The sequence below is a fragment of the Phoenix dactylifera genome, chromosome 16 (genome assembly GCF_009389715.1).
Source record: "Phoenix dactylifera cultivar Barhee BC4 chromosome 16, palm_55x_up_171113_PBpolish2nd_filt_p, whole genome shotgun sequence".
Taxonomy (NCBI): domain Eukaryota; kingdom Viridiplantae; phylum Streptophyta; class Magnoliopsida; order Arecales; family Arecaceae; genus Phoenix; species Phoenix dactylifera.
The window spans coordinates 2792492-2808651 of NC_052407.1; the positions used below are offsets into that span (position 1 = coordinate 2792492).

Consider the following 16160-nt stretch of genomic DNA (forward strand, 5'->3'; position numbering starts at 1 on the left):
CAAGGCAGCGCTACTCCAAAAAGACAGAGAACTGTTTTCCGGATACTGAGAGCCGAGTCGACTCCGGAATAATTCGAGTCGACTCCAAGACTGGACGAGCCAAAAGACAGAAGATCGGGAGTTCGGGCTCTGAGCACCGAATCGACTCCCAGAATTCACGAGTCGACTCGAGTGAGCCAAGTTGAAGAATACATCCATGGATTCCTTGGCATGAGCCGACTCCAAAAATGCCAAGTCAGCTCCAGACTCTGGGGAGTCGACTCCGGGTTAAGTCGAGTCGACTCCCAGTCGAAAAGACCCACTTTAATTCAAATCTGGAACAGTTGCCGAGCCGACTCCAGAAAAGCATGAGTCGACTCCTGCTACAGCCGAGTCGACTCTAGATCGCGCGAGTCGACTCCGATCCCAACGGACACATTGTCAGGATGTGCAGAATGTGCAGAACGGCTAGAAAAGTGTGTCTAACGGCTAGTTTCCGTGGGGAATGGCTTAAATAGCCATAGAGGACTGTAGCAAGGTAAGAAAGAGAGACTCCATTCAAAGCTAAAGTGATTTTCACCTACTAAAGCCTCTCTAGAGAAAATACGAGAGAAAGAAGGAAGAAGTGCATTGAAGTCCATACTCCCAACGTCTTCTTCGCATTCAAGGCTCCTCATCTGACAGCAAATCTTCTTCCCACTTACGAGGAGATTGCAGAGTTCGAGAAGCCTCCTTCCTCAAATCTAAAAATCTGTTTGAGAGCTTCTAACTCTTCTTTAGTTATATTGTTTATATTTGCTTTTCAAGAAGCTATTCCTGTATTCTTTACAAACTGTTTTCTTGTCACTTGATTCAATCGGGGGATTGAATCAAGGGTGTAGAGGTTGGTTGGTGAGCCGAGGGTAAAACCAACGTTTAAGGGTTCGATTGTGATCCCGGGAAAACAATCTGGTGGTTTTAGTCGGTGAGCCTGGGAAAACCGACCAAGTTCGTTGTGACCTCGTAAAACAACAAGTTGGGTTGTGACCTCGTAAACAACCGGCTGTAATCCGAGGGGTTATAGTGAATTCCCAAGTGAGACTTGGGGAGTGGACGTAGGAGCAAGGGTTAGCTCCGAACCACTATAAGAATATTATGTTTGTGATTGCTTGTGTCTCTCTCTCTTACTCTCATTTCACTCACAGCACATAGCAACTAATTAATCATCTTGCAAAAGTATTAATTAGTTATCCACAAACGTTTTAATTGCAAAATTATTTTAAAACCCAATTCACCCCCCCTCTTGGGTTGTCCTATCTGGGCAACACCCTTGCCAACTGATCGTTATGTAGAAGCACTAACCTGGGGTTATCCCAGTGATCATGCCATCCGATCACATGTCGGGAGGCTCTAGCCTCTCCCAGTCTGACCTCATGATTCTTGCCACTTGTTGGGCATGCGATAAGAATTTCTTTTTTTCTTGATGCTGAGTTTCGAAAATTGGCTTGGTTGACTCATGCCAAGTCGAGCTAATTTAAGTGTAAAAAAACCATCTATCTGGGCATTATATTCTTTCCTTCTTAAAAATATTTCATCTCCAAAATTTACATATATGGACTTTCAAAAATGTTGAGGGTACTTAGCCCTCGTCACATTCTCGAGCTCCCAAGTAGTCTCCGTCTCAAACCAATGATCCACAAGATTGATATAAGGAATGATGCGGCACCTCAAACTTGATCATTTTATCCACAATACATATCAAATTTGCTTGATCCCTTCCCAAACGAACACTAAACATCTTGATCCTACATTATGATACCACAATTTGTTGCTCATGACATCCATTACTCTTAATCATCATGTAACTTCAATTCCTTCAAACATTTGAAGGAGACAAGATTACCAAGGGAGTAGTCTCTTCAAGAAAAGAAACTCTCACTCAAAATGTTCTAACTTCAAGCTCAACCTAAGGAACCAATAGCCCATTGGCCCAAGACTTGAAATGTCCATTATTTTCCCTAGCATAGCCAGCAATAAGAGAACCTGCTAGTGGTATTTAGATTAGCTTAAGAATCAATAATCTTTTTCATCCCCTGCCTCTTTTTCAGAGTAAATGCCTCCTTGTTGAGAAGAATTTAAACCAAGCATTCTATCATAACATCTACCGAATACGAAGTAAAGTTCCTAACTAACTTTAAAATGGCTCAACCTACCATACTTTTGTTATGCAACTTTAATTCAAATGTACCAAGATCCATTGAGTTTGTTAATTGATATTTGATAAATTAAAGTCTTTATGTTCCCTTATTGTAACATGCCCTTTAAATTTTGGTTGGATAGTTGTTGTCATAGTTGAATTCATTGTATGAATAAGTTATCATATGAATCTACTATCTTGTTTCTATCCTTGATATTGAGGGTGCTAGATTTACAAATAAAATTTTACCAAAATGATATTCCTGCCTGGAGACATCAAGATCAAATTCTTGTGGTAAAGTTAACAACTCAATTTCCCCTATAATAGCATTAACAGATATGAGGTAAGCAGCACAGGGTTAAATAGAACATGAGTTAAGTTGATATCCTGATGACATTAGCTTCACATTTCAGTTTTTTCTTGGCTATAATTCTAACATATAAGCACAATGTTATTGGGCACAACATAGAAGAGGAGGTAATGCTTCAGTTATATATAGTATCTACCATTGTAAAGTTGGAAGCACTTGGATCTTGATGGGTGAGTGAATCCACTAATTAGCCTAGGGTCCTATGCTTCTGCTATCCCCTTCCTTGCCGCAATCATGGCCAAGGTGCTCGACCTACTGAGGACACTTGAGTGGGTCGTGGCACCCGCTGTACCGACAACTCCTTTTGGATGGCATGTAACTTCCTTGTGACCAAACTGACCAGACCTAAAACAAACCCCTGCGAACCCTACAAATGAGGTACAACATATCTAAAATATTTGGGGGTGCCCGAGAACTCTATCACCAGCAGCAGTAGTCTTCAGCCTCTTGGCCCTTGATTCAATAGCCCTACTACTCTGACCTTTCTTCCTCAAGATCCTATCTCTCTTTCTTGAGCTTCAATAAACCCCTTTTCCTCTATTAAGGCCTTGTTATCCACCTCTTTGTTGGTGGTTAGCCCAAAGGGGATCACTTGCTGCAACTGCCGCTAGATCAACAATTCTTATTGTAGCAATTGCTGTTGTAACTCCATCATCCTAATGATACCCTACTTTAGCTACCACTTGTTGTTGAATCTATTCGACAAGAGTTTGCATTAACTGAGAGGGATAAACTTGATCAGTAGGATTGGTCTCAAGTCCCTCTGTGTGCTCCAACTCTTTGAGCACCACAAGCAGGGTTATTGGGATCCCCTTGTTGATGAGTACTACTAAATGGTGGCATTAGGTTACTAGTCTACGGATTCTCAGGCAGTGGAGCCATCATCAGATCTCATCAGCTTTTTGGCACACCTTCGTCCACTATGTTAAATTATTTCAACATACAATGATCAACATTCTAAATTACAACTAATTCAAGTTATCAAATATTAGAAAAATATATTATTCAATTAAGGTTATTTAATTATCGTGCTAGACATTCTTCTTCTCATACTCATCCCAAATTAAGAATCCTAAAATTTAGAAAATGGTTAACCCACAGAATCTAAATGAATATACATGACAATCAACTATTAATCTCCACTTATCCAAATGTCTGATACGCTGGATTCTAAGAATATGGTCATACAAAGGAATAGAGACATACCATTTTGCTGATTCCTACCAAGGGCTGAAATTAAATGAAACTCGGGATCTAAAATCATTGAATACGGTTGTATTAGAGTAATGAGAGTGTGGTCATGATTTATACTAGGTCATGAGTATACTAGAAACAAGATAAAAAAATCCAAATAGATCTTGATAAATGAGGGTGCTACGATATGATACACAATGGATTCTTGGCCTAACTAAGCAAACCTTAATATAGAAAAATTTTCATAAAGTCTTAGGAGACGAAAGTCTAAAATATCCCAACATGCAAGGCCTGCTGGATAAATATCAATTCTCACATTATAATTTCTCATTTTTAAAATAAAAAATTATTCAATGATAATAAGAATTCCAACTATATATATAATAATCTATTGGTATCATAGCATATTTATTCTTTTCTCCATCTCTCACTAGCAAATCCAACTTCAACCAAGTTCCTAAGGCTCTAAAATGAAAAAGGGGAGTGACTGGTATGAGCTAAGTAGCTCAATAAGAAATTTCTATACATACACACCAATATATGAAATGATATAACACATGATAATAAACATGTCCGAAGAATAACGTCAAATAGAGTACGATGATCACAACAAGTACATATCAAAATAATCAATCACTAAAATCTGAATAATGGTCGATAAACTCAATATACAGTAATCATATGCCAACAAAAATAATTCATTTCGATTATGTTTTCATATGAGTATTTTTATTTTCAAATTAACCAGGTTAAACTTAGTGACAATTCTAGGATGTCTAATCATCTTTTCCATATTAGACAAGCAACAACTATGCTTCAGCCCATGACCGGCAAGCTCAAAATACCTGTTCTTATCCATGGTGAGGCTATCCATAATACCACATACTTGCCTATGGCGGGCTATGCATAATGCCACACTTCTGCCCATAGCAGGCTATCCACGAAGTCATATTTCTATTTATGAAAAGACTATCTACAATACCATATTTCCGCCCATGATAAGGCTATCAAAATTTTTAACTTGGATAGTCCAATGCCCCATTTTATTATTCATGCATTAAATCATGCCATAATTCATCTTTATCAATGGTACACATTATGCATGTCAAAAGTAATCATAGGATGATTCATACAAAACAGAATAAGTTATCTCCTCATAATACTTGAACTTAAAAATAATTTGTACACAATATGCTCATGATAGTTTTGTCTAAAGGTGCAGATGCAGGGGAATTCTTACCTAAGTCAATAATACTTCTGATAGTGCGCCTACCAAAGCAAGTATGCCCAATCAATTTTCAATAAATCTCAATTTCAATAATTTTCACAATAGGATGCTTACCTACCCTAAATTGACCCTAGACTTTGTGTACTCGAACTTTCATTAATTTAAATTATCCAATTAAATGAGAGAATTGAAATTTTGCAAAAATATGAGATTTGAGTATAAAACCTGTGTTATGCCACCTCCTACCTAGGCAGCTCAGCTACAAATTTAACATTACCGAATTTAGAGATGAACGTGGAAGTGGACCAAACTAGCTAGGTGGCGGTACCTGACACCTTTAAAATAGTCAAATCTGAATAGAAGCTAACATGATCAATAGTAATGGTCCAATCTGAGTAGGAACATGGCTCGATCCATTGAGTCTAGTGATCATCACAAAATCTAACAGTGAAGATGGAATCCAAGAAATCAGATGAATCCAATAGTGGAGATGGAAGCTAAGAATGAGAGAGGACCTAGAGGAGGGATAATTAAGGCCCCCCTCTTTGTGACCTATAGCATTGCCATAGGTTAGGTAGAGGCCCAACCCGTTGGCCTCTAGCACCAGGAGAGGGAATGGAGAGTCGGCGGTACAGGGGAGGAAAACACTAAGCTGGATTGTGCGGCCCAGGGATGAAAACCTCAAGGTATATGGGATCCGATTTGAGGGTGTTTGACGGCCATTGATTAAGGTCTCAGTAACAACCAGGGGTGTCTCAGGTAAGCAACTCGATAGACAGCGAGATTGGTACAGCACCTACAGTGACCGGAAGAGAGGAAAACTAGGGGAGTGCTAGGGCCTTGATCTCTCAAAAATGGGGATTGCCCTGTTTCGAGATCAACTTGGTGAGGACTAGAGGTTTTCGGTCTCAAGTTCAACTGTCGGTGGACAGTGAGATTCAGCAAGTAGCCGACGACCTAAAACATTAGAAGGGGAGAGGGAGGAGAGAGTGAGAGAGATGAGAGAAGAGGAAGAGGTTCTTACCTCAAAACAAGGGATCCATCAAGGCTTTCCATCATCCTCTAGTTTTTGGTAAAGAAGAAAGATGACCAATGAGGAATAAAGGTTGAGGAGGCTAGGAGAGGTGGAGAAGACCTTTTGGATAGTGGTGATGATAATTCAAGATGGAAATGGAGTCTAAAGATGGGTAAGGCCATGGATCGGGAAGGGGAGAAGAAAGAATGGGGCCAGTGTGATCACGATCTCCTCGGCTCTCCTTCCTTAATTGGAGTGGAAAATCTACTCTCCGGCCTAGGTGGTCGAAAGGAGGAGGGTGGGGATTTTAGTCTATTTACTGACGCCCGCTAGCCGTTATGCAGCGGTGGTGACTCGGAATTGTCCCTATGATCACGCCAGCCACTAGCATGTCGAGAGGCTTCGACCTCACCCTAGCCAAGCTATGCAATTCTCGCCGCTAGCCGAGCACACGATTAGAATCATTTTTTTTCTGTGGCCAAGGTTTGAAAATTGGCTTGGCCAACTCATGCCGAGCGAGCCGAGTCAAGAACAGGAGAAATCGGCTAGGTTGCTATTGGGTATTACAGGAACAACATATTCAATTCTCTAGACCAACCTTCCTAATCTTTTCTATAATCAAGTATTTCTTATTTTATACTCACAATACATGTATACACCTTAAAGAATGGAAAGCCTATTTGTAGATGATTGTTCTATTTTCCGAGGTTAGTTTAGGAATGGTGGGAGAAATAGTGATCTTAGTACTAAATAACATAGTAGCAAGATTATTTAGTATATATGTGATATCTCGTGTTCAATAATTTATTTATTGTATAATCCTCTTGATCAACTCTCATTTATAACTAAGACCAAACTTTTTTGGACAGATCAAACGCTAAGAGAGAGAATATAAGAGAGACAAGAGCTAGTCTGGTAGGACACCTTGCTTGTTGAACAAAGGATGTATAGCTCATAGTGGAACCAGGCACAGCAGAGTATCAAATTCTGAAATACAAGAAGAAACAAAGAAAAAGAAGAAGACAAATAACACCAGAGGCTAACATGGTTCGGTCCAATGACGACCTACATCCACCATCAAATCTCTCTTCCTTTGTTATATCCTTTTTACAGAGGTCCAGGATCCCTTATATTGCATAGTCATCAACCAATTATGGTTAGTATAACAGTTGTACACCTCAGCCTTAATAAGCAAGTTACAACCAATATCCCCCTAAATCAGCCATTGAGTTGGGAAGATTGAACGGGTCCTCATGTCTGTTTACACTCCCCCTCAAACTGATGATGATCCATCATCAGTTTGCCAATATAATAGTTGTGTCGCAGTGATGATTGTGCTTTAGTAAAGAAATCAGCCTGTTGCCCCTTAGATGATACATGAGGAAGAGAAATTAAACCTTGCTCAAATTTTTCTCGAACAAAATGACAATCGACTTCAATGTGTTTTGAGCGTTCATGGAACACCGGATTACACGCAATCTTAACAGCACTTTCATTGTCACAGAACAAAAGTGTAGGGACTTTTTGAGGAAGACAAAAATCCTCGAGTAACCTGTGGAGCCAAACGATCTCACTAGAGGTGGAAGACATTGCACGATACTCTGCTTCAGTGGAGGATTTGGATACGGTTGGTTGCTTCTTGGACTTCCAAGAGAGAAGAGAACTTTCCAAAAAAACACAATACCCTGCATGTATCCTTACACCCTGCATGTATCCTTACACCCTGCATAGTCTGCATCCGAGTATGCAGTTAATAACGAAGCAGAAGTTGTGGCATATGATAATCCCATATGAGAAGTAGATCGAAGGTAACGGATAATGTGATGAACAGCCGTGAGGTGCAAACACCGTAGATCAGAAACAAACTGACTAACAATATGTACGGCATGAGCTATATCAGGCCGTGTAACTGTGAGATACACGAGTCCACCAACAATACTGCGATAAGTCATGGGGTCAAGAAGGGGATCCCCATCGTCACGGCCATAGTTAACATTGAGTTGAAGAGGTGTAGCAACTGTTTTGGCATCAGATAGTTGAGCAAGTTTGATCAAATCATGTGGATACTTCCGCTGACTCAGAAAATATCCTTGAGAATTTTTGGAAATCTCCAATCCAAGAAAATAGGAAGCTAAACCAAGGTCCTTCATGTGGAAAGAAGATTGTAATGTATCCTTGAGATATTGGATGCCATCCTTATTATCACTAGTAATTAAAAGATCATCAACATAAACTAAAACAAATGTATTACCTCGTTGGGAGGAGGAGATAAACAAGGAATAATCATTAGGACTCTGATGATAACTTGCTGCTAGTAGAACTCCACGCATTTTGCAAACCATGCGCGGGGTGCTTGCTTCAGACCATAAAGAGCCTTTTTGAGCTTACACAACAAATTAAGAGCTGCATGATATCCTGGAGGTGGTCTCATGTAAACTGTTTTGTATAGTTCACCATTAAGAAAAGCATTTTTAACATCCATTTGAAAAATATCCCACTGTCTGATTGCGTTAACAGCTATAAGAGTAGAATAGTTGTCATTTTAGCGACCGGAGCAAATGTTTCAGCATGATCAACCCCATATTCCTGATTAAAACCTTGCGCCACAAGCCTTGCTTTATAACGATCCAATGAGCCATCAGCTTTCAACTTGATGGAATAAACCCACTTAGACCCTACTAGCAGATGATTCGCAGGAGCCAGAGCTAAATCCCAGGTATTGTTCGAATGTAATGACACAAGCTCTTCCTCCATAGCGCGAGTCCAGTGAGCAGTTTCTGAAGCTTGCTTATAGGATCGAGGTATATATAAAGGATCCAAGGAAGAGAATAGAGATAGGCGATCAGGGGGCTTGGAGAAATTTGAACGAGATGACCGACGAAGGAGAGGTGGCAGTGGCGATGAAGGAGAAGATGATAGTAGTGGCGACGAGGGTATCGGTGGAGGAGTCACGGGTAATAAAGAATGTAGCGGTGTGTTCGGAGGAAAAGAAGATAGCGGCACATCTGTGGAAGTCACAGGAACAGATTGAGGGGTGAAAGCACTGAAATATGGCATGTCTTCAAAAAAACCCAACATTCCGGGGTACATGCATTCGTTTAGCCAACCAATCATAACAGCGATAATCCTTCTGAGTCTCGGAGTATCCAAGAAAAATACACTTAACTGATTTTGCATCAAGTTTGGAGTACTCCTTTGGGGCCAAAAGAACATAACAAGGGCAGCCATAAGCTCTAAGTAAATTATACTTGGGTGAGAATCCAAAAACCTTTTGCAATGGAGAAATATTACCCAAGATCGGTGTGGGAAACCGATTGATCAAATAGCAAGCAGTGAGAAAGCTTTCAGCCCTGAAAATTTTAGGAAGATTTGCATGAAAACGCAGAGCCGAGAGGTTTCCAACAAGTGGCGATGTTTCCGTTCCGCAAGACCATTTTGCTGAGGTTGATGGGGACAACTTCGCTGATGCACAATTCCTTTAGAGATAAGATAAGCAGTAAATTCATTTGACATATATTCTCCCCCTGAATCTGTATGGAGAATCCTAATATTTTTGTCAAACTGTGTAGAGACCATAGTATAAAATTGTTGAAACACTGGCATCACCTCAGACTTATGACGCAAGAAATATACCCATGAATACCTTAACCAATCATCAACAAACAAAACATAGTAATATTTTTCCGTTAATGAACTAACATGGGTGGGGCCCCATACGTCAGAGTGAATAATATCAAAAGAGGCTTGTGCATGATTTAAACTACTAGTGAAAGGTAAAGTATGTGCTTTAGCAAGAGCACAATCTTCACTAGTTTTGTCAACATCAATACTAGAGTCAAACTTATCAACTAACAGACCCGATGTAAACATAGAATACAAATTGCGAGCATAAGAATGACCAAAACGGTGGTGCCACAGCTTCCAAAGTTTATTTGCTGAATTTATTTCCTTCAAAGAGGGTGGAAGAAAACAGCGACGAGTTAATGAGGAAGTCCCGAAATCCAGTACAAAAATATCCCCCTCCTTACGGCCGGTCCCAATTGTTGTCCCGTCTATAGGTCCTATATTAGACATCCAGAGGGAGAGAATGAGATAATACAGTTCTGATTCACAAATTATCCTACTGAAAGTAAATTTGCAGAGAGCGTAGGCACATATAAAACTTTTGAGAGAGATAAACACTTTGAGTTTGAAAGAGGAATATCTAAAGAACCAATACGCTCAACTGGAAGACGGTTGCCATTTGCCACCATGATATTCTTATTCTTATAACTAGGATGTGTATGATGAAGAGTCGACAAATCTCCTAACATATGATGTGAAGCACCTGAATCGAGTATCCAAGAAGAGCAAGTATAATTCTTACCGATGCCAAAAGCTTGGAGTGCCTGTATAACTTGCTAAATAAAGTCTGGAGATGGGGACGCTGAGCTTGTTGAAGTCGAAGAATCTAGAGTCGGAGCTTCTGCAGATGGTGTGACCACAGGTGGCTGGACAATAGCATTATAGGCCCGATGATTTCCAGGCTTTTGAGGATGTTTGCGACAATTTTCAATAACATGTCCTTGCGCCTTGCAATAGCGGCAAAACATCAAGTTGCTCTCAGTACCTCTCTTCTTGCATGTACTGGCGTAATGTCCCTTTTCATGATAGTGAAAATATTCAACTTGGCTAATATCTCAAAATTTTCTCTTGAAAGTATTGGCAAGAAGTGCTGTCTCAAGAGAGGATTTGAGAAATGCAAGAGACTGTAGCCGTGTCTCTTCCATTTGCAATTCCGTTAAAATCGTATCAAGAGTGTAACTCCCACTACGATTAAGAATAGAGGCTCGAGCATGCTCAAAATCTGCACATAATTTCATTAGAAATTGTCGACAGCGTGTCTGTTGTCGCATCGTGATTATTATGGGAAGAGCCTCCTTAGGAATGTCAGAAGACATCATATCCATTTCATTCCAAAGAGAGGTAATAGCAGCATAAAAATCAGTAATAGTACGAGAGTCCTAAGAAATAAAACTTATCTCCTGTTCAAGTTGATAGAGACGCGCCTGATTGATCTGCAAATACAAGCGTTGAAGATAATCCCACATTTCTTTGGCAGTAGTAAATGGGCTGAGATTCACTGCAATGGAGTTCTCCACAGACTCCATTATCCAAGTTTTGATCTTGGCATTGTTTGCCAACCATTTGGGGGCTTTTGATTCATTAGAAGATTGAGGAGTATCGGCACTGATCAACTCCCATAGTTCTTGTCCTTGCAAGAAATTACGAAGATACGAGGACCATAGGACGTAGTTCTTACCGTCCAATTTCACCGCCAAGCGAGGATGATGGTGAGAATCCATGCCAAGAAAAAAAATGATCCTTGAGAGGAAATAAAGAAGCCTTAGGAAGAACGAAGGTCTCGATCAGACTCGATCTGGATCAACACCAAAAAGAAGCAACTAAACGGACCCCAAACGGATCAATGGCCTGGCTCTGATACCATATCAAATTATGAAATACAGGAAGAAACAAAGAAAAAGAAGAAGACAAATAACACCAAAGGTTAACATGGTTCGGTCCAAGGATGACCTACATCCACCATCAAATCTCTCTTCCTTTGTTATATCCTTTTTTACAGAGGTCCAGGATCCCTTATATTACATAGTTATCAACCAATTATGGTTAATATAACAGCTGTACACCTCAGCCTTAACAAGCAAGTTACAACCAATATCCCCCTAAATCAGCCATTGAGTTGGGAAGATTGAATGGGTCCTCATGTCCGTTTACACAGAGGTGGTTGTACTTTTAGCAGTTCAAAAGATCGATGTTGCTTTGGGTGGATAAGCACTGAAACTAGCTAGTTTTCTGTTTGCAAATGAAGTCTCATTGTTGACACAATTAACAAGTAGTATGAGCTGCATTAAGAGTGAACTTTTGGTAATGCACAAGCCTTCCTCGGTCAAATAGATACTCGAACTGACAAAACCAAATCCTTGAAGCTTGGGTTCAGGAGGTACAGAACTGGCATATTGTGTCGAGGACATTATGGTATATCTCTCTCACAGCTCAACAGCAAGGGTGTGGGTTGGGAGGTTATCTCACAAAAAAAATTGAAGGCATCCCAAAATTTGGTTGCATTCTATCAAATTGCTGCTCGGTTGATAGAGAAAAAATAATCTCGAGCACAATTACAAGATGAGAGAGTGATGGATTAAGATGATAGAGGGAGCAATGGGTAGTAGTTCACGTAATGCTAGTGAAAGCCAGCAGAATTTAGCAGACTCTTCTCATATTATTGATGAAGATGATCATGTAGGCATTGACCAAAACAACAACAACAACAACAACAACAATAATAATAATAATAATTGAATGGCTATGCGATGAGGATCTGGTTAGCTCTATAATATCGGTGTGGGGCATGGGGGGATTGGGAAAAACAACCTTTGTCACTAATGTATATAAAAGTGAGAGAAAAAAGTTTGAACGTCATGCATGGATATCCATCTCACAAACTTACAAGGTGGATGATCCTTTAAGAAGAATGACAGCGGAGCTATATGAAAATGTGGGGAAAATTCTGATTGACATCAAAGGAATGGACCATAGAACGTTAGTTGAAAGAGTAAGGCTTTTTCCAGAAAAGAAAAGATATTTGATCATACTGGATGATGTATGGGATCTAACAGCTTTCAATGATTGATGCCATTATTGATGACAACAATGGAGGCAGAATAATCATTACAACCCAGAGTGCTGAGGTAGCTTCACTAGCAGATGATAGTCGAAAGCTTGAGCCAAGGTTTTGGAAAGCACTGAGGCATGCGATCTATTTTGTAGCATGGGCATTCCGGAAAGATAAAGTGAGAAAATGTCCTAAAGAACTGGAGGAGTTGGGGGAAGAAAATTGTATCAAAGTGTCAAGGGTTGCCACTAGCTATTGTTTCTTTAGGCAGTCTTCTATCCCTAAGAGAGAAAACCAAGTCGGAATGGGAGAAAGTTTATGATCAGCTGAGCTGGGAGTTGAATAACAACCCAAATTTGGACCATGTGAAGCAAAGAACTGGAGTTGGGGAAGAAAATTGTATTAAAGTGTCGAGGGTTGCTACTAGCTATTGTTTCTTTAGGCAGTCTTCTATCCCTAAGAGAGAAAACCAAATCAGAATGGGAGAAAGTTTATGATCAGCTGAGCTGGGAGTTGAATAACAACCCAAATTTGGACCATGTGAAGCATGTTCTGAATCTCAGCTATAACCACTCGCCGAGGTATCTTAAAAACTGCTTCTTGCACAGTTGCACTGCAGCATGTTCCCGGAGGATCATGTTCTTCAGAGAAAAAGGCTTTATGAGGTTATGGGTCGCAGAGAGATTTGTGGAGGAAAGGAGATCAAGCACAATGGAAGAAGTGGCAGAGGACCATCTCAAGAAGCTAGTCCATCGATACATGCTTCAAGTTGAAAGGAGGAATCGATTCGGCAGAATAACACACCATCAGATGCACGATATTGTAAGAGAGTTGGCTATATCATTGCCTAAGAAGGAAGATTTTAGTGCACGACATTCTTGAATATCACTCGCACCTAAAATTTGTAAAGAGACATCATGCATGATGCAAAACCCAAACTGCACCACGAGAGGAAATTCATATTAAAATATTAAAATAAAGGAATAAGATGCAAAGTAGATATACAAGATATGGCAGTCTCTTGTAATACTAGTCCAGTAGTAGAAGCCTGAAAGGGCATGACACCTGGAAACCCCCGCTTTCAAGAATCTTAGTAAACTGAAGTACCAATATATTAGAAAAAAGCACAGAATATAAAAATAAATGACATATGAAACATTTGAACAAGAGTGAAGGCAGAGGAGCGGAATGTCTTTTTAACCATATAATGAATGGTAGATATCAAGATTACGAGACCACAATACTGAATTGGAAAGATTATATTTCTTATATAGATGCTTTGAAAAAAGATGTCTCATTCCATTTGCTCTCAGATAACACTCCCTAAGCCATGTGGATGAAAGCGGCACATTCATGGACCAAACTTTGCTAGCATAAGGAAGAAGGCAAAAGCCAAAAATACGACAAGGTTTATGATTTATGTTCACTTCCATTATCATTTGATACAGCTTCTTCTGATGAAATTTCCTCAATATTGAGCTGGTCTGTTCGATCGGGATCTGACCGAGTTTTACTCGAGTCTCCACTCTCTGCAAGATCAACCTGCTTATCTGTTAGTTTCCCCCAGCAACCTAAAAGTGAGTTCTTACTTGCCTTCCGCTTTCCACGAATGCCCTTGAAATCTCCAATCAGACTCTTTCCATCTTGTTCGAAATTTTCGAGATCTTTTGACAAGGGCAAATCAGTTCTTTGGCAACTAGTGCCAGGCATGTCAGTTGCTGGGATTGTGCAAGGACCAGGAGCCACAGAAGATGCTACCAATTGGAGCACTTCAGGAGATGGTGACAGTGTCATGCCTTGCTTATTTCCTTGTGTCAAAAATGATGTAGATGATGGTGAATTTAGATTCAAATTCAGAGCTGGGACGCTTTCATCGACATCAGTCCAAGGGAGACTGGGTGCACATGACATTAATGGTGGTGCAGAAGGAATGGTGCTCGAAGCTGTGTGATCAAAATTTTTGGCATCAGCGATATCAGGGGTCACTTGACGAAGCCTCTGCAACTTCCTCTTCCTTTTTAGACTTTTCCTTGGATCCTTGAGCTGGAAAGGGAGTGGACCCGGAATTGCAAATGGAGGGATTGCTGGTTTTTCTTCTCCATAAAGCAGGCGAACTGATTGAGCAATTGCTGAAACAACTGGGGGCAAATCAGGTTCTGGTGGCCTGGATGCTGGAATGCTGACTGCTTCTCGAAGCCAATGGGGGAGATTGTTTGTATTTGAACTGCCAGGAGCATTATCGTTGTTGGGAGGAGAAACAGCGAAAACTGACTTCTTATGGGCATTGAGAGGCATTCCCATGTTGGATTCACCAGAATGAACATTATTATGGGAATCATGCAACAAGTTCAATGATTTGTCTGAAATACTAGGGAAGTAGAGATTCTGAGGGGCACAAAATTCATCTTCCTTCTGCAAAGTACAGCTGCTAGGACAGTTCATGCCTAGAGAGCCAAAGCTATTACCTGCCAAAGAAATATGTTGAAATGAATGATTCAAAGGTATATTAATTTTCTCCAGTCTATCAAATGGTTGGGCAGAAAAATCCCCTGCATAACTTGTTCCCATTTTGTCGGATTTCCATGCTGTGACCGGTGTGTAGTTCTCATTCACTGCACCAATATGATTGGCCGGCTCAGTACATGAAAATCCAGATGTAAGATCTGCACAGCCCAAGTGAATGTCTGTCAGGTGAGAGTGAAACTCAGGTGGTTCAGTCCCAAGACTGGCAAATTCACTTCCAAGCAATGCCCGGGTCATCATTCCATCAGAGATTCCAGGAAATGATGTAGGCTTGGAAGATTCTGCAGCTGCAAAAGCTGGCCCATCCATTATCTTGCGCTGCTCCTCAGTCCATCTTGTGGACAAGTCTTCAGTGGTTCTATGCTTTGAGAACTTCAACCTGGGATCTCTGAGCATTGCTTCCCAATTACCCCTTCCATGCCTACGGACACCAATCCAGAGAGCATCAAGTTCATCTTCTGACCATGCATCTGCCTTTAATTTTTTCTTGAAGAATTTATTAGTTGCCGATTGAGTTCGCATCATTATGTTGTCAAGAACCTTCTTATGGTTTTCAGGTAATGACGAATGTCCAGCTTGCATTGGAGCCAGTCCAAGCATTGGAGGTAGCTCTGCCATCAGTTTTTTTTGCTTCATATCACTCATCTCTTGCCTAAAGTTCGAAACTTGGGGAATATTTGACAATTCCTGAACGGAACCATTAACATAATCCATATTTGTGCCCAGTGACAAGCTTGGTAGGAAATCTGCATGTGGCTTCGTCAAAGTTCTTGATAGATATGAGAACCTTGGCAGTGTCTTATCATCAAGAATTAAGCTAGGAAGACCCAGTTTCTCCTGAAATGAGGCAAAAGAAGAACGTGATCCATCCAGTGGACCATGAGGAGCCCTTCCAGAGGATGTAGGAGGAGGCTGCACAAGAAGCACCATCTAATTATAATCCTGAATACTAAAGATCTCTATGCAAATAATTGAAAAGGAAATATTAATTTTTGCCCAAAA

At 40.4% G+C, this 16160-nt stretch overlaps 2 protein-coding genes and 1 pseudogene across 4 annotated transcripts in view; 1 reads left to right on the plus strand and 2 right to left on the minus strand.

Moving 5' to 3' along the window:
• Positions 1-7659: 7659 nt before the first annotated feature.
• LOC108511460 (uncharacterized mitochondrial protein AtMg00810-like) lies at positions 7660-8716 on the minus strand. The gene is made up of 3 exons (XM_017843874.2): positions 8560-8716; positions 8302-8398; positions 7660-8167 (listed from the first exon to the last, which is right to left on the minus strand). Exons 1-3 carry the CDS (start codon positions 8714-8716, stop codon positions 7660-7662), a joined length of 762 nt encoding a protein of 253 aa, XP_017699363.2.
• A 3431-nt stretch (positions 8717-12147) lies between these two features.
• Positions 12148-14012, plus strand: LOC108511459 (annotated as a pseudogene).
• Positions 13880-16160, minus strand: part of LOC103711432 (protein CHROMATIN REMODELING 4-like) — a 33265-nt gene continuing 30984 nt past the window's right edge. For all 3 annotated transcript variants that reach the window (XM_008797569.4, XM_008797571.3, XM_008797570.3), the window contains one exon: positions 13880-16070. In XM_008797569.4, the coding sequence (XP_008795791.2) occupies positions 14046-16070 (2025 nt within the window). In that variant the 3' untranslated portion in view covers positions 13880-14045. The remainder of the gene's footprint in view (positions 16071-16160) is intronic.